The sequence below is a fragment of the Piliocolobus tephrosceles genome, chromosome 9 (genome assembly GCF_002776525.5).
Source record: "Piliocolobus tephrosceles isolate RC106 chromosome 9, ASM277652v3, whole genome shotgun sequence".
Classification (NCBI taxonomy): domain Eukaryota; kingdom Metazoa; phylum Chordata; class Mammalia; order Primates; family Cercopithecidae; genus Piliocolobus; species Piliocolobus tephrosceles.
In genome coordinates this window covers 85,187,239-85,212,124 of record NC_045442.1, presented here as the reverse complement: position 1 = coordinate 85,212,124, position 24,886 = coordinate 85,187,239, and the positions used below count along the sequence as shown (strand labels likewise).

Genomic DNA, 24,886 nt, shown 5'->3' with positions numbered 1-24,886 from the left:
GGAGAGGCATGGTAGAAAACCACAGGGCCTTTCTTTTCCTTTGGCTGAGCTCCCTACTCAGGGTGCATACTGGAAACACCACGGAGGCCCAGAGTCACAGAGGCTCAGGGGCTCTGCATGCCAAGAATGAGAGGACACTGCAGCCCATGGCCATCGTTCACAAAAAATCAGTTCATACTTTCCACCACTGCACTTTCTGCAACCCCCACCTCTAAGAGGTGGAGCAGGCAGGCAATCATTCCATGTGAGAGTTGTAGGGCTTGGGGTGGAGAGACGAGAGGCAAACAGGTATCACAATGTCATCCCACGCTCTGTGCCACAGTAAGATCCCAAATCACCTGGGGATCACAGCCCAAGATCCTCACTTCTGGGCTTGTGTTACTGCAGACAGGCAAGGTAGCAAGCTCAATACAAATCCATTAGTCAGGAAATGAGACGAGTTTGAGCAGCACTAAGAAGTAGTCGTTGGCCAGGTGTGCTGGCTCACGTCTGTAATCCTAGCACTCTGGGAGGCCAAGGCAGGCGGATCACTTGAGCTTGGGAGTTGGAGACCAGCCTGGGCAATGTGGCAAAACCCCATCTCTACAAAAATTACAAACATTATCTGGGCATTGTGTGTACCTGTAGTCCCAGCTACTCTGGAGGCTGAGGCAGGAGGATTGTGTGAGCCCAGGAGGTCGAGGCTGCAGTGAGTTGTGATTATGCCACTGCACCCCAGCCTAGGTGATAGTGCAAGACCCTGTCTCAAAAATTGTTTGGGAACACTTTTAAGATCCCCCGATATGGCAAATTGACAAGACTGTTTCTCCCCAAAAATTGTTATTGTTGCAACCTTAACAGAAAACGCTTCCCCTAACAAGTGTCTAGGGCTAATATCGACTTGTCTTCTTTCTAGAAGTACAGTAACAATAAGTCCCAGTGCTGGCTACAATAGCATTTTCCTCTTCTAAAATATTCATTTAATATCTTTAATAAAATATTAAATAAAACCAATAATTAGCTTAATTATTAAAGGAAAAAATAGATAAACTGAATACCTTGGTTTTCAGCATTTGTTTGAGAAATATTTTTGTCTTGGCTTTCCTGAAATAAGGACGGAACAAAGAAAAATTAAATCCTGGATGCTACATATATGCTTCACCCGCCCCCGGTTCCACAGATTCACAAACACACACATGCATGTGACCCCTTCAAATTATGCAAGACTCAGATGCAAAGGGAGAGAAACACTAAATCCTAAAGGACCACAATAAAATGCAAGTATTAATGTTCCTGAGTCAAAGGGGAAAAAACCCACAATCTTCCATTAAGTAGGACTTACAGTAATTACCAAAGAAGAGGCCAAGATGGGATTAGATAGCATCCTGGATGTCTCTGTGTGGGATACCCTGGAGAGGGGACCAGGGGAGGTTCCAGGGCTGGACAGCCCCAGAGACCAGGTTTCATAGCCAGCCCTTGGCTTTGGCACCAGCACAGTGAGCAGGCTACTTTTTTATTTTATTTTATTTATTGTATTGTATTGTATTGTATTGTATTGTATTGTATTGTATTTTTGCTTCTTATTCCAAAAAATGTAGTGAGGGAAAATACTACAAACCACCAAGTGTTGATTGACAATACTTAGAAAATTTAAGTGTCTACTGAATCAATGAAATATAATTTTTTTCATTAGGTTTTACAAAGGATTTTTAGCATGAGTAAAAGATGCTGAGGTTACAGACCAGAGAATAAACTCAACATTGTTACTTGTGATGCATGCAGAAGAAAAAAATCCAGCATTCTGGTGTTTGGAAGGCTGCCTTTGAGGATATTTTAAATTATGATCATTCAATAAAGACATGAAAAACTATTGACAGATTTTCTATATCTACTACCAAATGAATCCAACTGGCTTCCTGTCTTTTAAAAGGCAAAATAGGAGTTTGGCGACACAGTTCAAGCTTCATTACAGCAAACTCACAGGGACTACCCAGATTCTGTTGCTTGGGAAGTCAGTGTTGTTTGGAATGAGTGGATCACTGGCTCAAAATTGCAGAAACAGTCAAGTTTGTGGGATTTTCATCGTAAAACTTGTTATGGGATTTGAAGTAATGCTCACAGTAGTATGGGTTACAACTGCCCAATAACAAGTAACTTGTGTTAGCAGACAATAGTCATTCCCTGGCCCTTTCCAAACACTGGCATCCAGATGTTTCCACAGGACTTGTGTGGATTGCAGCACAGGGCTGTGTCTGCGGCATAGGTAAGAACCACTCACACAATTAACACTCATTATTTATCCATTCTTTCAGGCTGTAGTTACAGTGTCCCTGCTATGTACCTAGGAGGGTTAGTGATGCTTTTCTCCTCTTAAATGACATTGAGAATAAATTTTGGGAGTCTCCTACATTTAACTGCATGTGTTATCTTAGCCTGATATAAACAACATGCGATGGGGAAGCTCAGGAGCTGCTTTTCTATCAGGCCCTACCTGGAACCAGCACTGTCCCACTGCACCTGACTCCTACCTTGTGCCTTCCTGAGTTCAGGGCCTCCAGTGGAGACAAGCGTTTGATACGTTTCCTCATTCGAGCTGGTCCTTCTCTCCAGTCGAGTTCCCATGGGGAACAGTGCGTGGTTTCTTCCCCCTGGTTCCACAAGCCCAGCTCCCCAAAAAGCTGCTCCTGGATCCTGGCCCAGGCTTTGGCTGCCTTGATGTTGCCGCATTTTCGCCTCTGGGGAGCAGAAACAGAGTCACTCTGGATACATTTGCCTTCCTTATGGGCTTTATAGGCCTGGCCCCAAACCTCCTGGGGTGAATAGGCCAAGTCTCCCATGAATGTTTGAGAAAGATACCTTCTCTCTACACCCTCAGAATGTGTAGGGTACCCACTGCAGCCAGGACTAGGAGGAAACAGCTGCTCAGCTTTAAGATCTCTTAATCCAAGTTAGGGGAGGAGAAAGTTGCCCGCCCTTTGGCCTTCAGAGCCATGAGGCTACTGGTGATGGGCAGAAAGCAACAGGTCTGGAAGGTCCTGTAGCTGCTCATCAGTGTGGACTGGACAGCTATTTTACCAAATGGACATGAATCTCACTACAGTCCCACCCCTCAAAACTGAGGCTGAATGTACTCTTTTTCCAGTTGCCTGGACTGGAATGGAGTGAGAATTAGAAGCCCTCAAGACAATTGGTTGATGTGAGTAAGTCACTCCCATCTCTGGATCTCAGAATCGCCAATGAAATGACAGACCTGGCCCAAATGATGTCTAAGGGCCTTTCCATGTTAATATCATAGATTCTAGAATGTTCAGAGATTCTAGAATATTAACAGGAGCTAAAACCTTTCATAGTAATGCAAACAATCTCATTTAATAGCTGTGAGATCCTCACAGTTTGCATCTGTGGTCTCTGACTGCCACACCTGCTACTAGAGTATGACTCAAACCTTTCTAACATTGATATCCCCAACCTGCATTTATAGATCACGTTAAAGTTACATGCATCACCTGTTAAAGAAACAGTTCAGTTCAGTTTGGACAGTAGAGTCAACTTTGCGTGATACACTTTTGCAATTATTCAAATATTTTATGGAATTTGCCCCAATTTAATCTTTTCAGAAAATGAAAAGGTGAAATGCTAATGACAAGAAGCACAACATCATGAACAGAAAAGACACTCATTATCATGTGTTAGGCTGAGCCCTGCACCTGCTTTATCTCCTTTCCTCTACCCAGTGGTACCACAAGTATTTTTGATCATCCCCATGACGATGCTAAGTCTGCAAAGGAGAAGTGCCTTCTCCAAAGCTAACAGGTGGCCAAACAGAGATTTAAACCTGGTCTGTTGGATTCCAAAGACTTCCTTGAGCATGGGAGCTAGATTTCTTTGCTGAGGGGCTATTATTTTATGAGCTCATGGTTTCTGCTAGCATTTCTAGAAAACTGGAAGACTTATAGATGTAGGCCTTGCAAATCTTGGCCGTTTTAAATGAGTAAATTGTTCTCAGAACTTGTTGGAGGCACTTCCATTAAAGCATGGCTTTGGGGTGGGGGATAGTGCCCAGCAGGTGGTTTCTGGCATCTGATGGACCTGATCATCCACCATGTTTCTGTGAATCACCAGCAGTTCAATCTGGAGGATCTTCAACTTCCTCATCAGTCAACTGTGGTTAATAATAGTACCATAATAATAATCATGGGCTTCTAGAATGATTAAGCGGGACAATATTTTCAAGAGCTTAATATGGTACCTTACTCAGCTTAAGTAGTCAGTGTTATCACTGTGAATGAACCTAATCCTATTTCAAAACAAGATCATTTTGTTTCTCTACAGTTCTTGAATTCATATCCCAAACAGTGCTAGTATTTTATGTAGTACTCCAATTGGTTAATAAGAAACTCTAAGATGTACATTGCAGTGCATGCCTCTAATCCCAGCACTTTCAGAGGCAAAGGTGGGATAATTTCTTGAGGTCAGAAGTTCAAGACCAGCCTGGGCAACATAGCAAGACCCAGTCTCTACAAAATGTTAAAGAAATTACTGGGCATGTTATTTCATGACTGTACTCTCAGCTATTTGGGAGGCTGAGGCAGGAGGATCTCTTGAGCCCAGGAGTTCAAGGCTTCTGTGGGCTATGATTTACACGACTGTACTCCAGCCTGGGCAACAAAGTAAGACTTTCCCTGTCTCAAAAAAAAAAAAAAAAAAAAGGCCGCCAGGAAAAGAATGACTATCCAAAGCTTTTTACAGAGACTTGGTCACATGGAATGAACACTTGTTTGGCGGAAATATTTCAGTTTCCTGGAGATTGTGGTGACATTTGTACATTTGCATTTGTAGTAACATACGGAGCTTCATGGAGGATGAATAATCCCAAGCTATTGGGTTGTCCAGCCTTGGATTCAACTTAGTTTTTTAAGAACACATATCCACACCAAGTCTCCACATATGCAACCTGGAGATGCACAGCTGCCTGGGTCTTCCGCACAGAGCACACATGTTGTCTTGAATATCTGCAGTCAGACAATGGTGTGATCCCTGAGAGAGATGTGATTATTTAGTCCATGATAGCAAGTTACATGTGACCCAGGGCACAGGATGTCAGATGACTAAATAGCAAAAGTCCTGAGTTTCCACATCTGCAAAAGTGCTCTGAAATGCCCATGTTTCTGCATAGTGTAAGGCCCTCTTTCTATTCAAACTGCAAGTGGGCCAAATGACACACTTTAGGCCCACAGACTCACAGGCAGGGATTGTGTTATGTTGGGGGACAATTACAATTTCTTTTTTTTTTTTTTTCAGAGACAAGATCTTTTTCTCCGTCACACAGGCTAGAAGGCTAGAAAGCAGTGGCATGGTCATAGCTCACTGTAACCTGTAACCTCCAACTCCTGGGATGAAGCAATCTTCCCACCCCAGCATCCTGAGTACCTGGGACTAAAGGTGTCACTATACCTGGCTAATGTCTTTTTAACTACTTTTTTTTAGAGATGGGGTCTTGCAATGTTGCCTAGTCTGGCCTTGAACTCCTGGAATCAAACAATCCCCCTGCCTAGCATCCCAAAGCACTGGGATTACAGGCATGAGCCACCGCACTTGACCAGTTATGATTTTTGAATCACAGCAACCCTTGGGTAGCAACACTTAGATTAACCTTTGAAAACCCAGCCCTTCCCTACTTTCAGTCCCTGCTACTTCAGTGGGGTTTGCTGGGCTTCGAAAATGAACACTTCACCCTAGTCTCTTTAATCCAAGTTGTTATGAATGGTTATCAGATGGGCCAACTGGCACCACCCCCTAGGGCTGGGAATGGCACCCTCAGGAGCCCACACAGAGGAAGCAGAGTGCGGAACTTGATCCAGCGCTGCTTGAAGCCTGCATTTCCCTGCATTCTTCAGTAAAACAAAAAAGGCAGTCTGAGTTGAGTTTCCAATATTTGTATCTGAGAGAGCTGTGATAAATATACAATGAGTAGATAGAGACCAAACAAGAAAAGGAAACTAGAGGCCCTAGAAGAAAGTGGGACAGAAGACAGTGGCCATTTCTGGGTTGTCAGGCATCTCACAAGGAACTCCAACCAGTAAAGACTGTGTAGTCAGGATAAGTCATTTCTGCAAATTACAATGAAGATTCAACATAAGAACTGGATGGCCTAAGTATGTAACAGCAGAGCAAGAGAGGCTGGGCCACAGAGAAGAGAACGCAAATAATGTGGACAAGGCAAAGGGGAATCTGAACAGGGCCAGACTGTAGAGGCAACTTTTTGCCAGAATTTCTGGATCAAAAAAAAAAAAAAAAAAAAAAAAAAAAAAAAAAAAGGCTGATTAACTATTTGAATTGCAAGGTTTGCTGTTGATATAATAATGGGATATAATGATGCTGGGGTTAACTTCCAGGGCACTAGGCAATGATGCCTTGTTATGCTGGGGGCTGCTGCCATCTCCAGTCACCTCTCAGCTGTGGGTAAAGTGCCTGTTTAGAAAAGTCTGGCATGATGTGCCACTGGCCACCCTGTGGGCAGGGGCCCCTGAATCTCCCCTTCTTAGGAGGGCCTCATTGGGTGCACCTGGGAGAAGCTGTCCTCAAAGGACATGGCAGATTTCTCAAGCCTAATCTCTGTCCAGAGTTTGGATGTGACTTCTCTGGAAGTGGAATGGGCCTTTGCTGGGAAAGCACACTACCCCTTAAAAAAGCAGGGCAATGCTCCACATTCCATTATCTATGGCAGATGTTATTATATCTGTATTCTTTCAAATATCAAAACAACCTGTCTTAAATATTTAAATAATTGGAAAGTATCCTTGTGGATTAGCTTCCAAATGCTGATTTTCTGAAAAATACCTCAATCAACAGGAAAATTGCACAATTTACTCAAGTCCTTTCTGAACTCCAGTCAGGCCCTGCTGCTGAAGATGAGACAGGCTAACCTTCCAGGTGGCTAGATCCCTTCCTTCTGGGCTTGAAGCCTCTGCTGAGGGAGTCCCATCCTTCCCACATGAACCTGTAATCTCACAAATTTCAACAGAATTTCACAAAGTACCCCAGGGCACCTCTCCTGGCCATAACTGTATCTCCCAGGCTCTTCTAACCATTGGAGCAGAAATGGTTGCACTCTAGACCAGACGCAGATTAGGAAGTTTAGATAAACCACATCCTCTGTCTCAAAATGGTACAGTGGTGATGAGGATGTCCACCAATAAAGGATGCAATCTTACAAGATTCATCTTATTTCCGCCTCAGTGGCAATTAAATTTATCAGCCATATTGCTAGTCCTGAGTGAAATCTGTCAATCCATGTGGTGAGTCATTCATGTGCAGTGGTCTGTCCAGTAGGCACAGATGACACCCAAATAAGCCAGCAAGGCACCCTACCCAGTTGTGCAGCACAGTCAGCACTGTTGGAGTGAGGTAGATGCCCACAGAGAAAACCCTTGTTCAACCAGAAGGTCTGTGAAAGACCAGCTTGTGCACTCAGAAAAACTAGACATGCCTGCTGATCCCTCTGACTATCACAGCCATGATCACGTACTGTACACACCAAACCTCCTTTCTCAAAAGTGTCGTGTCTGATAAGCTGCTGCTCCCATCACTCATGAGAGCCTGGGAGGCTACATTGCTAAGCTGTGTGCTTCTCGGGTTCAGGCTGCACATCTGTGAATGGGTCTTCCCAGGGGCACGTTGTGGGCTTCTATGGGGGAAGTTAGACAAGGCAACTCAGCTTCAGATGGTTAGTGCCTCTTCTGTTTCCTGGCACTGGGCACCACATTTAAGTCTTCCTGATCCGTGGCCCACCCAGGGCACACTAATGGCTCCTTACACCCCATCGCTACTTTCCCCATAGTAGAACATCCTATCATTGAGCTCATCACCATGTTTTGTGGGCATTTCTTTACTCTGGGTTTCATCTCTAAGTTTCAAAAACCTTAAAGACACAGGAGTATCATAATCTCTGCATTTTTTTTATACCTCACACTGACTCTGGGACAAAGAAATTGCTGGGTAAATAATATTTCAATAGGGTTTTAAGACTGTATGTTGTGTTCTATTTTTAGCAATATGTTAAATTTTTATTAACAACAGTAATACCAAATAAAAATAAACTTCTTAGCTATTCTATAACCACATATGGAGTATCCATTCTCTATCAGCCACAGTCTGGGTGCTTCACAATTGCTCTTAAATCTTCACAGGTAGGAAGACTTATTCCAGCTTAGAGATGAGCACACAGAGGCTCAGAGCCCCAGCATAGAAAGGGACAGATTTAGAATTCAAATAAGTCTCTGACTGGCATGAAAGCCAGTGTTCCTTGCCTAGATTGTACAGCAGTCAGGCCTAGATAGATACTTTAAATATCCAAGCCTGCCCTTGTCAGGGGCAACCCATTGCATTTAGGATAAAATGCAAAACCCCAATGTGGTGCAAGCCTTGTGGGCAATCCAGAACTTAAACCAAAGCCCCTTCTGATTATTTTTCAGGTTCAAGGTGGATTCCAGCTTACTGTATAGAGAAAGCCTATGTTTGGTTTCTTACTTGCACATGGTCTTTGTATAAAGATGCATATAGCTCTTGTCCTCTTCTTCTGCAGTTCTCTATACATGACACAAAATCCTGGAGAAAGGAGAAAACAAGTCACAGCTTAATGATAGTTGTGATTTTATTTTATTTATTTTATTTTTATTTTTTGAGACAGTCTCACTCTGTCACCTAGGATGGAGTGCAGTGGCATAAACTTGGCTCATTACAACCTCTGCCTCACAGGTTCAAGCAATTCTCCTACCTCAGCCTCCCAAGTAGTGGAGATTTCAGGCGCCCACCACCATGCCTGGCTAATTTTTGTATTTTTAGTAGAGACAGGTTTCACCATGTTGGCCAGGCTGGTCTTGAACTCCTGCCCTCAGGTGATCCACCTGCCTCAGCCTCCCAAAGTGCTGGGATTACAAGCGTGAGTGATAGCTATGATTTTAGATAAGAACTTCTCTATACTGACCAACTGACAGAGGAAATAGTGATTACAGAATTTGTTGGTCAAATGAGATTCATATAAATACAGACGTCACCTATGCTGACACACTCACATATGAATACATTCACATATGTGTTTATGGGTTGCTTTCCATCTCCATCTATGATGAACTAGCTTGCAGTAGCTCAACCTTCCTCCTAAGAATGACTGAAAAGACCTAGATTTGAACAATCTGCTTTAAGACAGCAGAGAGCTACCAAGAGAGCTGAGATTTGAGGAGCCAAGATTCTGAAGACGAATTCACTGAGGTGTGCCCAACATTTATGCTTTTTTATATATTTTTGGACCTTGAGATATATGCAAATTTTCAAATAGCTCAAGAGGCTGAGAAGCTGAGGCCACAAAACAAACTTCAGTAAATTTAAAAGGATAGACATAATACAAAGCATGTCTTTTAATCACAATGGAACAAAATTTGAAATCAATTAGCAGAAAGAAATTTGGCAAAGTCAAAAATAAGTGTAGATTAAAAAGCACATCCTAAATAACTAATAGGTCATAGAAGAAATCAAAAGGGAACGAACTTTTTGAGATGAATAAAAATAAAGACACAACATACCGAAACACATAGGCTATAACTAAAGCAGAGCATAAGGGAAAACTTATAGTTGTAAATGCTAATATTAAGAAAAAAAGAAATATCTTAAATCAATATCTGAAACTTCCATCTGAAGACACTGGGGAAAAAAGAGCAAACTAAATCTAAAGCAAGCAGAAGGAAGGGGAAAATAAATATTAATGCAGAAAGTAACGAATTACAGAATATAAAAAACAATAAATAAAATAATTGAAACTAAAATCTGGTACTTTGGAAAGATCGATAAAATCAGCAGTCTTTAGCTAGGTTGACCAAGAAAAAAGAGAAAAGGCTTAAATTGTTATACTTGGATCAGAAATGAAGGAGGAGACATTACTACTGACCTTACTGAATTTTTTCAAAGGATTATAAAAAAATACTATAGACAATTGTATGCCAATAAATTAAATAGCTTAGATTAGATGAACAAATTCCTAGAAAGACACAAATTGCCAAAACTTACTTAAGAAGAAATGGACAATTGGAATAGGTCAATAACAAGAAAATAAATTGAATTAGTAAAACAACAGCAGCAACAACAAGACCTACCCACAAGGAAAAGCCCAGTCTAGGCCCAGATGGCTTCACTGCTGAATTGTAACCACCACTTAGTGAAGAATTAATGGTAGTTTTTCAAAAACTCTTCCAAGAATTAGAAGACGAAGGGACACTTCCCAACACATTCTATGGGACCAGTTATTACCCTGATACAGAACACAGACAAAGGCTTCACAAGAGAACTACAGACCAATATCTCATGTAAATATGAATGTAGAAATCCTCAACAAAATATCAGCAAACTGAATCCACCAACATATAAAAAATTATATACCATGACCAAGTGAGATTTAGCCTAGTAATGCAGAGTTGGCTTAACAACTGAAAATAGTTAACGTAATACACCACATAATAGATCAAATAACAGAAACCACGTAATCATTTCAACAAACATTTTAAAAAGTGACAAAAATTTAAAACCCTTTCATTACAAGACAAAATGTCAACCAACTGCCAGGGTGGGGAAATAATTTTCTCAATCTCATAAAGGGTAACTACAAAAAGTCCCCAGCCAACATTATACAACATTATAATTGGTGGTGAAGGACTGAATGTTCCTTAACATCAGGAACAAGACAAGGATGTCTACTCTCAACACTTCTAGACAGCAATCTACTGAAGGTTCTAGACAGCACAACCAGGCAAGGAAAAGAAATAAAAGGCATCCAAATTGAAACAGAAGAAAAACACCTCTGTTCACAGATGGCAGGATTCTATATTTAGAAAATCCCAAATAATCCATAAAAGAACTACTAGAACCAGTAAATGAATTAAGCAAAGTTTCAGTGTACAAGATCAAAACACGTAAATCAGCTGTGCTCCTATCCACTACTAATGAGCAATCCAAAAAATAAATTAAGAAAGTGATGCCTCTTATAACATTATCAAAATAATAAAATGCCTAGGAATACATTCAACTAAGGTGAAAAACTTGTACACTGAAACCTATAAAATATCACTGAAAGAAATTTTTAAAGACATAAATTCATAGAAGATATCCCATGTTTATGGTAACAAGTCCTCATATTGTTAAAATGTCAATACTACCTAACATAATCTACAGAATTAACAATCCCTATCAAATTCCAATGACTACTCCTTTTTTGCAAAAATTGAAAAGCCAATCTTCAAGATCATATGAAATTACAAGAGACCCCCAAAACCAAAACAATCTTTAACAACATAAAGAATGTAGGAAGACTTATAGCTCCTGATTTCACAACTTACTGTAAAGCAATGGCAAACAAGGCAGTGCAGCACTGGCATAAGAATAGATATGTAGATCAATGGAATAAAATTGAGAGTCCAAACTTAAAACAATTTGTCTATATTCAATTAATTATTTTACAAAGGTGCCAAAACTATACAATGGGGAACGAATAGTCTTTTTAACAAATGGTGATTGAAAACTAAATAGCCATATGCAAAATAATGAAGTTAAACCTTTACTGCATAACATATAAAAATTAACTTAAAATGAAACAAAAACCTGAATATAAGAGCTAAAACTATAAAACTCTTAGAAGAAAACTTAAAAATACATCTGCATGATCTCAGATTTGGCATTTGTCAGATTTAGACTTGACACCAAAAATAAAAGCAACAATGAAAAGTGATATGGTTAGGTTTTGTGTGCCCACTCAAATCTCATCTTGAATTATAATCCCCAAAATCCCCATAATTTCCACGTGTCAAGGGGGAAACCAGGTGGAGGCAACCGAATCATGGAGTGGTTTCCCCCATGCTGTTCTTGTGATAGTGAGTGAGTTCCTTTTTTTTTTTTTTTTTTACTCTAATTATTAATACTTTTTATTTTGGTATTATCTTTTTGAACATTCAGATATTACTTCTGAGGCAAACATATTTAATAACAATGAACTTAACATCATTTAAAATAAAATGATTAAAAATGGCTAAAAAGGAATTTTTCTATGTTATCAAACTCTATTAACATTAGAGAATAGTCAAAATCCAATTACTTGCAAGTGACATTTGAGATCTGATGGTTTATAAGGAGCTCTTCCCCACTTCGCTCAGCATTTCTTCCCGCCACCTTGTAAAGAAGGTCCCTTGGTTCCTCTTTGCCTTCTGCCATGATTGTAAGTTTCCTGAGGCCTCCCTAGCCATGCTGAATTGTGAGTCAATCAAACCTCTTTTCTTTATAAATTACTCAGTCTTGGGCAGTTCTTTTTAGCGGTATGAAAACAGACTAATATAAAAAGGATAAATTGGACTTCACCAAAAGTAAAAATTTGTGCTTCGAAAGACACTATTATGAAAGTAAAAAGAAGACCCACAGAATGAAAGAAAATATTTATAAATTACACCTCTGATAAGGGACTCCTATCTAGAATACATAAAAAGTACTTAGAAATCAATAATAAAAAGAAAAATAACCCAATTTAAAAATGGACACTAGATCCAAAAAGACTGCTCTTCAAGGAAGATATTCAAATGACTAATAAGCAGGTGAAAAGGTGCTTAGCGTCATTTGTCATCAGAGAAATGCAAAATAAAACTCACAATGAGACCAATGAGAGAGTCAACCAAGTAAGACGGTTAGAATCAAAACTTTAGATAATAACAAGTTTTATTGAGAATATGGGTATATTGAAACTCTCATACACTGTTGCTAGGAATGTAAAATGGTGTAGAACTTTGGAAAATATTCTGAAAGTTATTCAAATGATTAAATAAAGCGCTGCCATTGACTCAGCAATTCCATTCGCAGGTATATACCCAAGATAAAAATTGCGTCCAACTGCAGACTTATACATGAATGTTTATAGCAATATTATTCATAATAGCCAAAAGTTGGAAATAACCTAAACATCCACCAACTGATGAACAAATAAACAAAATATGATCTGTTTATATGATGGCATATTATTTAGTCATAAAAAAGAATGATGTACTGACACATGCTATAACATGCATGAGTCTTAAAAACAACATTCTAAGTGAAAGAAGCTAATTTCAAAAGCCCAAATATTATATGATTCCATTTCTATGAAATGTTAATAGAGAAAGGATATTAGTAATCGCTTAGGACTAGAGGGATAGGGGATAGAAGAGTGATAGCTAAAGAGTATGGAGTATCTTTCTGAGGTTATAAAATGTTATAAAATTGATTACAGTGATGGTGGCACATATTTGGGAATATACTACAAACTAGCAGTTCTCAACTTTTTTGGCACCAGGGACTGGTTTTGTGGAAGACAATTTTTCCATGAACCAGAGGTGAGGGGTTGGAGGAGGATGGTTTCAGGATGATACAAGTGCATTACATTTATTGTGTACTTTATTTCTATTATTATTATACTGTAACATATAATGAAATAATTATACAACTCACAATAACATAGAATCAGTGGTAGCCTTGAGCTGTTTCCCTGTAACTATATGGTCCCATCTGAGGGTGATGGGAGACAGTAACAGATCATCAGGCATTAGATTCTCATAAGGAGAACACAACGTAGATCCCTGGCATGCGCAGTTCACAACAGGCTTTGTGCTCCTATGAGAATCTAATGCCACCAATGATCTGACAGGAGGTAGGGCTCAGATACCAGTCCATGGCCTGGGGGTTGGGGAATCCCTGCTATAAACCATTTAATTGTTTACTTGAAATAGGTGAATTGTATGTTATATGAATTATATATAAATAAATCTACTTAATAAAAAATATTTAAGGAAAAATAAAATCCAGAGTCTTATAACATAGACTCACATCAAGAACCAGGAAAACCTCAAACTGAATAAAGGAAGACAATCAACAGATGTGGACAGTGAGATAACAGAAATGTTAGAAATATTTGACAAATATTTTAAAGCAGCCATCATAAAAATGCTTAACAACTACAAATTTAAAACATTCAGAAACAATTTTTAAAAAATTAGGGAGCCTCTGTTAATAAATAGAACATCTTATCAGATAAATAGAAGATATAAAGAGGAACCCAGTGTAAAACAGTAGAATTCAAGGGACAAAGGGAAGAATCAGTGAACTGGACAATAGAACAATAGCAAGTAGCTATTCTGAACAACAGTGAGAAAGTAGAATGGAAAAAATGAACAAAGTCTTAGCGACCTATAGGAGTATAACAAAAGATTTAATCTTTGTGTCATCAGAATCCCAAAAAGAATGGATAAAGTGGGTGGTGCCTAAAACTTGCTAAAAAGAAATAATGGCTGAAAAAATCCCCCAAATGGCAAAAGACATAAACCTACAGGCTTCAGAAGCTAAGCAAATTCCAAACAAGACAGACCCATAGAAATCCATGTCAAGACATATTATAGTCAGACTTCTGAAAACTAACACAAAGAAAACAATCTTAAACCCAGGAAGAGAGAAACAACACCTTACCTAGAGGGGAAAATATTTAAGTAACAGTGATTTTTTTCATCAGAAGCCATGGAGGCCAAAAGGAAGTCTCACAGTATTTCTCAAGTGCTGAAAATAAAGAACTGTCAACACCGTATCCTATATCCAGCAAAAATATCCCTTTGAATTAAAGGATAAATTAACACATTCTAAGATAAAGGAAAATTAGAATTTGTCACCACCAAAGCTACCCTGTAAAAATAGTTAAAGGAAGCTCTTTAAACAGAAGATAAATGGTAAAAGAAGGAATCGTGAAACACCAGGAAGAAAAAAGGAATAGAACAAGCAACAGAAATATGGTAGATACAATACATATCCTTTTCCTCTTGAGACTTTTAAATTATTAGTGATGGTTAAAACAAAAATTATAACACTGTCTGATTTTATAACACTGTGTGATTTTAAATGAGTGTAGAGAAAATATTTAAGACTATTACATTATAAATGGAGAGTACTACCTAGAGCAACAACTAAAAAAGCTACACAGAGAGATACACTCAAAACACAATAAATAAATCAAAATTTAATTCCAAAAAATGTTCAAGTAACCCACCTTGGTAGACAACTTCACCTAACAACAAGACAACACACATTCTTTTCAATTGCTCACAAAACATACACAAAACATCTTGGGCTATAAAAAAATCCAAAAAATTAAAATAAATAAAAACATGCAGGATGTGCCCTCTACACATAATTGAATCAAACTAGAAATTAGTAACAAAAGGATAACAAGAAATCCTCAAACTCTTAGGAACTAACAATAAACTTTAAAATAATCTATGTCAAAAAAGAAGCCTCAAAATAAATTTATAAAAATACATTACATTTAATGAAATTGAAAATAGAAAATGTCAAAATTTGTATTATGTAGCTAAATCATTATTGAGAGGAAAATACATGGCAAAAAATGCATAATTAGAAAAGAGTAAAATTATGTTATAAACTGGATGTTTCTGCTCCCCCCAAATTCATATGTTGAAGTCCTAACTCCCAACATAATGATATTAAGAGGTGGGGCATTTGGGAAGTGATTAGGTTTGATGCTGCCATGGGGTAGACCCCCATGATGGTATTAGTGTCCTCATAAGAAAAGAAAAAGACACCAGAGCTTTCTCTCTCCACCATGTGAGAATATAGCAAGAAGGCAGCCTTCAGTAAGCCAGGAGGGGAGCCTTCAACAGGGAGAAAATTAGCCGGCACCTAGCTCTTGGACTTCCCAGCCTGTAGAACTGTCAGAAATAAGCCAGCCTGTGGGTAATAACTTGTAATAGCAGCCTGAGCTGATAAGACAAATTCTCAAATAAACACTCTAAATTCCTACTCAAGGAACTAGAAAAAAGTGAAAAATAAACCCAAAGCAAGCAGAAGGAAGGTCATAATAAAGAGCAGAAATCAATGAAATTAAAAACAGAAAAATGATTGGAACAAAAACCTGCACTTTGACGAGATAAAATTTACAAACCTTTAGAAACACTAACATAGATGAAAAAAGAAATGATACAAACTGCAATTCTCAAAAATGAAACAGGGGCTATTGCTACCAACCTGGCAGGCATAAAAATTAAGGTAATACCATGAACTGTACACACATCAGTGTGACAATGTAGATGAAACAGATAAATTCTTTGCCAAACACAAACTACCATGACTCATTCAATATATGATAGATCACTGGCATAGCCTTATAGCTGCTATAAAAACTGAATTCATAATTTTTAAAGTCTCCAAAACTAAATTGCCAAATCCACATATTTTCACTTGAGGATTTTATTAAAAATTTAAGACAGAATTAAAATTGAATTTATGAAATATCATCTAGAAAATAGAGGAAATGATATTTTCCAATTAGTTTTATGAGGCTAGCAATAGTCTGATAACAAAACCAGACAAATAGTATGAAAAAAGAGAAAACTATTTTTTCACGAATAGGTGCAACATTTCTCATATTAGCAAACAGAATTCAAGAATACTCCAAAACACTAATAAATGATGGCCAAGTGGGATTTATTCCAGGAATGCAAATCTGACAAATATCCAAAAAGTAATCACCATTTTAGCAGGTGAAAGAAGAAAATCACATGATCATATCAAGTGATATAGGATAACATTTGCCAAAATTTAACACCTATTCATGATAAAACTCAGTAAACTAGGAATAGGTATAAATGTTTTTAAATGAATAAAGGGCATCTACAAAAACTCTACAGCTAACATCTTATTTAGTGATAAATAATGAATACTTTCCCTCCAAAATTGGAATAAAGATGCCCACTTTCACTGCTTTTATTCAATATAGTGCTAGAAGTTCTATTCAGTGCAATAAGACAAGAAAACAAGTAAAAGCCATACAGATTGAAAAGAAAGAAATAAAACTGTCCCCATTTGTAGCTGCCCTGATTCTGTTGAATTCCTAAGGTATTTACAACAAAGCAAAACAAAACAAAATCCAGTAAGGTAAATACGCAAGGTATTTACAAACAAATGCAGTCACAGGATATAAGATCAACATATGCATAATAACTGTATTTCAAAATATTAGCAATGAACACATGGATGCTGAAATAAAAAACAATATCATTGTCAATTTCTCAAAAATAATGAAAAACTTAAGTATAAATCTAATAAAACACTTACAGGATGCATATGTCGAAAACTATGAAATGCAGATGAAAGAAATAAAAGAAGATCTGAATAAAGGGAAAAACGTATCATGTTCATGAATTGGAAGACTCAATCTACAAATACGTCGTTTCTTCTCAAATTGCTAAGCATGTTTAATAAAATTCTTATTAAAATACCAGCAAGGCCTTTTCTAGATATAGACAAGATTATTTCTAAAACTGGTATGAATTGGAAAAGGGACTAAGAGAGTTAAAACAACTTTGAAAACTAAGAGTAAAATGAGAGGAATCATTCCACCTGATTTCAAGACTTATTATACTCATAGTTACAGTAATTGAGAATGTGTGGTACTGAGAGAGGAATAGACACATAGATCACTGGAACAGAAGAGAGAATCCAGAAATAATCCACAGATGAATGCCCAATTAATTTTTGACAAAGTTGCAAAAGCTATTCAACAGACAGCTTTTCAGCAAATGGTGTTGGAGCAATTAGATGTCCATTGCCCAAACAATGAACCTAAGTCTCATACCTTATACAAAATTTAATTCAAAATGGACCATGATTTAATGAAAAACATAAAACTATACATATTTTAGGAGAAAATCTTTCACATCTAGGGATAAGCAAAGAGTTCTTAGATTTTATATTAAGATTGCCATTCGTAAAAAGAAAAATTAATGAATTGGACATCAATATTAAAATTTTGCTGTGCAAAACCATGCGAACAGAACGCTATAACAATCTACACTCTGGGAGAAAATATTTGTAAGACACATATCCATCAAAGGATTAGCATCTGAAATATATGAAGAACTCTTAAAATTCAACAAGTAGGCTGGACGCGGTGGCTCACACCTATAATCTCAGCACTTTGGGAGGCTGAGGCGGGTGGATCACCTGAGGTCAGGAGTTCAAGACCAGCCTGGCCAACGTGGTGAAACCTCGTCTCTATTAAAAATACAAAAAAATTAGCCGGGTGTGGTGGCAGGTGCCAGTAATCCCAGCTACTCGGGAGGCTGAGGCAGGAGAATCGCTTGCACCTGGCAGTGGAGGTTGCAGTGAGCCAAGACTGTACTGTTGCATTTCAGCCTGGGCAACCAGAGAAAAAAAAAAAAAAAAAAAAAAGTAAAAAAGAAAAAATACCATCAGAAAATGTACAAAAGATGTGAGCAGACATTTTACTAAAGAAGGTATAAAGACCTTAGTACATTTTGTTCCTTCCATGTCACCCATCTAGATGGATACAGAGACTTTAATATTAATACCTTTTTATAATAGACCGGTTAAATAACTTATATTTATATATTGAACATACTACTGTTTCTCAAAATGTGGTCAATAAATTTCTAGGGATTCCTGAGACCTTTTCAGAGGCCCTGTGAAGTCAAAACTACTTTCAAAATACTATGACATTTTTGCCTTTTTTCCCCTTGTGTTGAAATTGCATTGATGGCCCCAAAGCAATAGTAAATAAAACTAATGCCTTGGCACAAATCAAGACATTGGCACCAACCATATAAAAATCACCATGTGTGTTCCCCACCACCAAGAGCTTATAGGAGGAAAAAAAAAAGTTATTTTCATTTAAGAACGTCTTTGATGAAGCAGTACAAATTATTAATTTTATTAAACCTCAACCCTGAATACACTTCTTTTAATAGTTTGTGTGATAAAATGGGAAGTCTGCATAAAGCTTTTCTGAATACCAAAAAAAAAAACCCCACGATGGTTGTCTCAAGGAAAAGTACGTGCATAATTGTTAGTTCTGTGAGTTCTGTGTGCTTCTATCAGAGAACATCATTTCTATCTGAACGAATGACTGGCAGACAAAATTACAGTTATTGGCATGAGTATTTGGCAGCTATTTTCTTGAAAGTGAACAAAGTAAACCGTCATCTCAAATGAAACAACTGACAGTATTTGCTACCAAAGATAAAATTTGAGCAAATTTTAGAAAAATCGAGCAAATACTAGAATTTTGAAAAATTTGTATCTGTGTGCCTCTGTGAGCTTGACAGTGTCCCAGTAGCTAAGAATTTTTCCGGTGTTAACTTCAGCATAACTTTTCCATATTGCATAATAAAATGTGTCAACAATTGGGAGATCTACATAAGTCAGGGAACCAATATTTCCCATATATACTACCTGCATGTTCTAATGCATGTTACAAAATAATATATGGGTTAAAATATTCACTCAAAGTGCAAGATAGATCAACACATTTGAATGTAACAGACTACAAAAATTTTACTGATAGAGTTCAAGTGTCCTTTAATAAATTACAACTTGTTGAGTTTTGGTATAGTATCAAAGAAGAATATAATTTCCTTAAACCACCATGGCACGTGTATACCTATGTAACAAACCTGCACGTACTGCACATGTACCCCAGAACTTAAAGTATAATTTTAAAAAGATGAAAAAAAAGAATCAGAAGAAAATTGAGCCTCACATAGATATGTAGTTGAAAAAGAGAGGAGTATTTTAATAGTCTTTTCAGATAAGTGTGGATATTTTTCTTGAATACTCTTATCAATCTGACAGGTCATAACTGGTTAGTTGGGTAAGTTGAGATGTGGAATCTGAAACAATATCAACCAACTTTTCATATTCTGTTGTATTAAAATGCAGTGGCTATCTTGCAAAAAAAAAAAAAAAAAAAAAAAAACTCCTGAAATACTACTTTCTTTTGTAACTGCATATCTGTGGGAAGCCAGATATTCTTCATCTACTTCAAAACATGCTACAACAGATTGAATAAAGAAATAGATATTAGAATTCGACAATTTTTCACTAAGTCCTACTGGTACTAAAAAGATTTTCAAAAATATAAAACAGCACCACTTTTCTTACATTTTTTGTTTGGAAAATATAGTTACAATAGTCTCCCCTTACCTTCAGGGCACGTGTTTCAAGATGTTTCAGGAATGCCTGAAACCACAGATAGTACCGAAACCTATATATACTGTTTTTCTATACGTACATACCTATGATAAAGTTTAATCTATAAATTAGGCACAGAGAGAGATTAGCAACAATAATTAATAATGAATGGAGTAATTATAATAATATACTGTAACAAAAGTTATTTAACATTATAAGTTATTTCTGAGATTTTCTACTTAATATTTTTGGACCATGGTTAACCATGGATAACTGAAACTGCAGAAAACAAAACTGCGAATAAGAGAGGACTACTGGGGGTGGAGCAAGATGGCTGAATAGGAACAGCTCCAGTCTCCAACTCCCAGCGCGAGCAACACAGAAGACCAGTGATTTCTGCATTTTCAACTGAGGTACTGGGGTCATCTCACTGGGGAGTGCCGGACAATTGGTGCTGGTCAGCTGCTGCAGCCCGACCAGTGAGAGCTGAAGCAGAGTGAGGCATTGCCTCCCCTGGGAAGCGCAAGGGGGAAGGGAATCCCTTTTCCTAGCCAGGGGAACTGAGACACACAAAACCTGGAATATCGGGTAATTCCCACCCCAATACTGCACTTTAAGCAAACGGGCACACCAGGAGATTATACCCACACCTGGCCAGGAGGGTCCCACAGCCACGGAGCCTCCCTCACTGCTAGCACAGCAGTCTGCGATCTAACCGCAAGGCAGCAGCGAGGCTGGGGGAGGGGCGCCCACCATTGCTGAGGCTTAAGTAGGTAAACAAAGCCGCTGGGAAGCTCAAACTGGGTCGAGCTCACAGCAGCTCAAGGAAACCTGCCTGTCTCTGTAGACTCCACCTCTGGGGACAGGACACAGCTAAACAACAAAAGGGGAAGCAGCAGAGGCCTGTGCAGATGCGAATGACTCTGTCTGACAGCTTTGAAGAGAGCAGTGGATCTCCCAACATGGAGGTTGAGATCTGAGAAGGGACAGACTGCCTGCTCAAGTGGGTCCCTGACCCCTGAGTAGCCTAACTGGGACACATCCCCCACTAGGGGCAGTCTGACACCCCCCACCTCACAGGGTGGAGTACACGCCTGAGAGGAAGCTTCCAAAGTAAGAATCAGACAGGTACACTCGCTGTTAAGCAATATTCTATCTTCTGCAACCTCTGCTGCTGATACCCAGGCAAACAGGGTCTGGAGTGGACCTCAAGCAATCTCCAACAGACCTACAGCTGAGGGTCCTGACTATTAGAAGGAAAACTATCAAACAGTAAGAACACCTATACCAAAACCCCATCAGTACGTCACCATCATCAAAGACCAGAGGCAGATAAAACCACAAAGATGGGGAAGAAGCAGGGCAGAAAAGCTGGAAATTCAAAAAATAAGAGTGCATCTCCCCCTGCAAAGGCGCACAGCACATCGCCAGCAACGGATCAAAGCTGGTCAGAGAATGACTTTGACGAAATGAGAGAAGAAGGCTTCAGTCCATCAAACTTCTCAGAGCTAAAGGAGGAATTATGTACCCAGTGCAAAGAAACTAAAAATCTTGAAAAAAGAGTGGAAGAATTGATAGCTAGAATAATTAATGCAGAGAAGTTCATAGATGAAATGACAGAGATGAAAACCATGACACGAGAAATACATGACAAATCCACAAGCTTCAGTAACTGACTCGATCAACTGGAAGAAAGAGTATCAGCGATTGAGGATCAAATGAATGAAATGAAGTGAGAAAAGAAACCAAAAGAAAAAAGAAGAACAAGAAATGAACAAAGCCTGCAAGAAGTATAGGATTATGTAAAAAGACCAAATCTACGTCTGATTGGGGTTCCTGAAAGTGAGGGGGAAAATGGAACCAAGTTGGAAAACACTCTTCAGGATATCATCCAGGAGAACTTCCCCAACCTAGTAGGGCAGGCCAACATTCAAATTCAGGAAATACAGAGAATGCCACAAAGATACTCCTCGAGAAGAGCAACTCCAAGACACATAATTGCCAGATTCACCAAAGTTGAAATGAAGGAAAAAATCTTAAGGGAAGCCAGAGAGAAAGGTCGGGTTACCCACAAAGGGAAGCCCATCAGACTAACAGTAGACCTCTCTGCAGAAACTCTACAAGCCAGAAGAGAGTGGGGGCCAATATTCAACGTTCTTAAAGAAAAGAATTTTCAACCCAGAATTTCTTATCCAGCCAAACTAAGTTTCATCAGTGAAGGAGAAATAAAATCCTTTACAGATAAGCAAATGCTTAGAGATTTTGTCACCACCAGGCCTGCCTTACAAGAGACCCTGAAGGAAGCCCTAAACATGGAAAGGAACAACCAGTACCAGCCACTGCAAAAACATGCCAAAATGTAAAGACCATAAAGGTTAGGAAGAAACTGCATCAACTAACGAGCAAAATAACCAGTTAATATCATAATGGCAGGATCAAGTTCACACAGAACAATATTAACCTTAAATGTTAATGGACTAAATGCTCCAATTAAAAGACACAGACTGGCAAACTGGATAAAGAGTCAAGACCCATCAGTCTGCTGTCTTCAGGAGACCCATCTCACATGCAGAGACATACATAGGCTCAAAATAAAGGGATGGAGGAAGATCTACCAAGCAAATGGAGAACAAAAAAAAGCAGGGGTTGCAATCCTAGTCTCTGATAAAGTAGACTTTAAACCATCAAAGATCAAAAGACACAAAGAAGGCCATTACATAATGGTAAAGGGATCAATTCAACAGGAAGAGCTAACTATCCTAAATATATATGCACCCAATACAGGAGCACCCAAATTCATAAAGCAAGTCCTTAGAGACTTACAAAGAGACTTAGACTCCCATACAATAATAATGGGAGACTTCAACACTCCACTGTCAACATTAGACAGATCAACGACATAGAAAGTTAACAAGGATATCCAGGAATTGAACTCATCTCTGCACCAAGCGGACCTAATAGACATCTATAGAACTCTCCACCCCAAATCAACAGAATATACATTCTTCTCAGCACCACATCGCACTTATTCCAAAATTGACCACATAATTGGAAGTAAAGCACTCCTCAGCAAATGTAAAAGAACAGAAATTATAACAAACTGTCTCTCAGACCACAGTGCAATCAAACTAGAACTCAGGACTAAGAAACTCAATCAAAACCACTCAACTACATGGAAACTGAACACCCTGCTCCTGAATGACTACTGGGTACATAACGAAATGAAGACAGAAATAAAGATGTTCTTTGAAACCAATGAGAACAAAGATACAACATACCAGAATCTCTGGGACACATTTAAAGCAGTGTGTAGAGGGAAATTTATAGCACTAAATGCCCACAAGAGAAAGCTGGAAAGATCTAAAATTGACACTCTAACATCACAATTAAAAGAACTGGAGAAGCAAGAGCAAACACATTCAAAAGCTAGCAGAAGGCAAGAAATAACTAAGATCAGAGCAGAACTGAAGGAGATAGAGACACAAAAAAAACCCTCCAAAAAATCAATGAATCCAGGAGTTGGTTTTTTGAAAAAATCAACAAAATTGATAGACCACTAGCAAGACTAATAAAGAAGAAACGAGAGAAGAATCAAATAGATGCAATAAAAAATGATAAACAGGATATCACCACTGACCCCACAGAAATACAAACTACCATCAGAGAATACTATAAACACCTCTACGCAAATCAACTAGAAAATCTAGAAGAAATGGATAATTTCCTGGACACTTACACTCTTCCAAGACTAAACCAGGAAGAAGTTGAATCCCTGAATAGACCAATAGCAGGCTCTGAAATTGAGGCAATAATTAATAGCCTACCAACCAAAAAAGTCCAGGACCACATGGATTCACAGCTGAATTCTACAAGAGGTACAAGGAGGAGCTGGTACCATTCCTTCTGAAACTATTCCAATCAATTGAAAAAGACGGAATCCTCCCTAACTCATTTTATGAGGCCAACATCATCCTGATACCAAAGCCTGGCAGAGACACAACAAAAAAAGAAAATTTTAGACCAATATCCCTGATGAACATCGATGCAAAAATCCTCAATAAAATACTGGCAAAATGGATTCAGCAGCACATCAAAAAGCTTATCCACCATGATCAAGTGGGCTTCATCCCTGGGATGCAAGGCTGGTTCAACATTCGCAAATCAATAAACGTAATCCAGCATATAAACAGAACCAAAGACAAGAACCACATGATTCTCTCAATAGATGCAGAAAAGGCTTTTGACAAAATTCAACAGCCCTTCATGCTAAAAATGCTCAATAAATTCGGTATTGATGGAACGTACCTCAAAATAATAAGAGCTATTTATGACAAACCCACAGCCAGTATCATACTGAATGGACAAAAACTGGAAACATTCCCTCTGAAAACTGGCACAAGACAGGGATGCCCTCTCTCACCACTCCTATTCAACATAGTGTTGGAAGTTCTGGCTAGGGCAATCAGGCAAGAGAAAGAAATAAAGGGTATCCAGTTAGGAAAAGAAGAAGTCAAATTGTCCCTGTTTGCAGATAACATGATTGTATATTTAGAAAACCCCATTGTCTCAGCCCAAAATCTCCTTAAGCTGATAAGCAACTTTGGCAAAGTCTCAGGATACAAAATTAATGTGCAAAAATCACAAGCATTCTTATACACCAGTAACAGACAAACAGAGAGCCAAATCAGGAATGAACTTCCATTCACAATTGCTTCACAGAGAATAAAATACCTAGGAATCCAACTTACAAGGGATGTAAAGGACCTCTTCAAGGAGAACTACAAACCACTGCTCAGTGAAATAAAAGAGGACACTAACAAATGGAAGAACATACCATGCTCATGGAAAGGAAGAA

General features: G+C 38.4%; 1 protein-coding gene across 3 annotated transcripts in view; it reads right to left on the bottom strand.

The window, feature by feature from the left end:
• The window catches only part of WDFY4 (WDFY family member 4), a 312,143-nt gene that overhangs the window by 105,715 nt on the left and 181,542 nt on the right, over positions 1-24,886 (bottom strand). For all 3 annotated transcript variants that reach the window (XM_023230197.2, XM_023230195.2, XM_023230196.2), the window contains exons 40-42: positions 8,509-8,586; positions 2,508-2,714; positions 1,038-1,083 (exon numbers count right to left, since the gene is read on the bottom strand). In XM_023230197.2, coding sequence (XP_023085965.1) covers positions 1,038-1,083; positions 2,508-2,714; positions 8,509-8,586 — 331 coding nt within the window. The remainder of the gene's footprint in view (positions 1-1,037; positions 1,084-2,507; positions 2,715-8,508; positions 8,587-24,886) is intronic.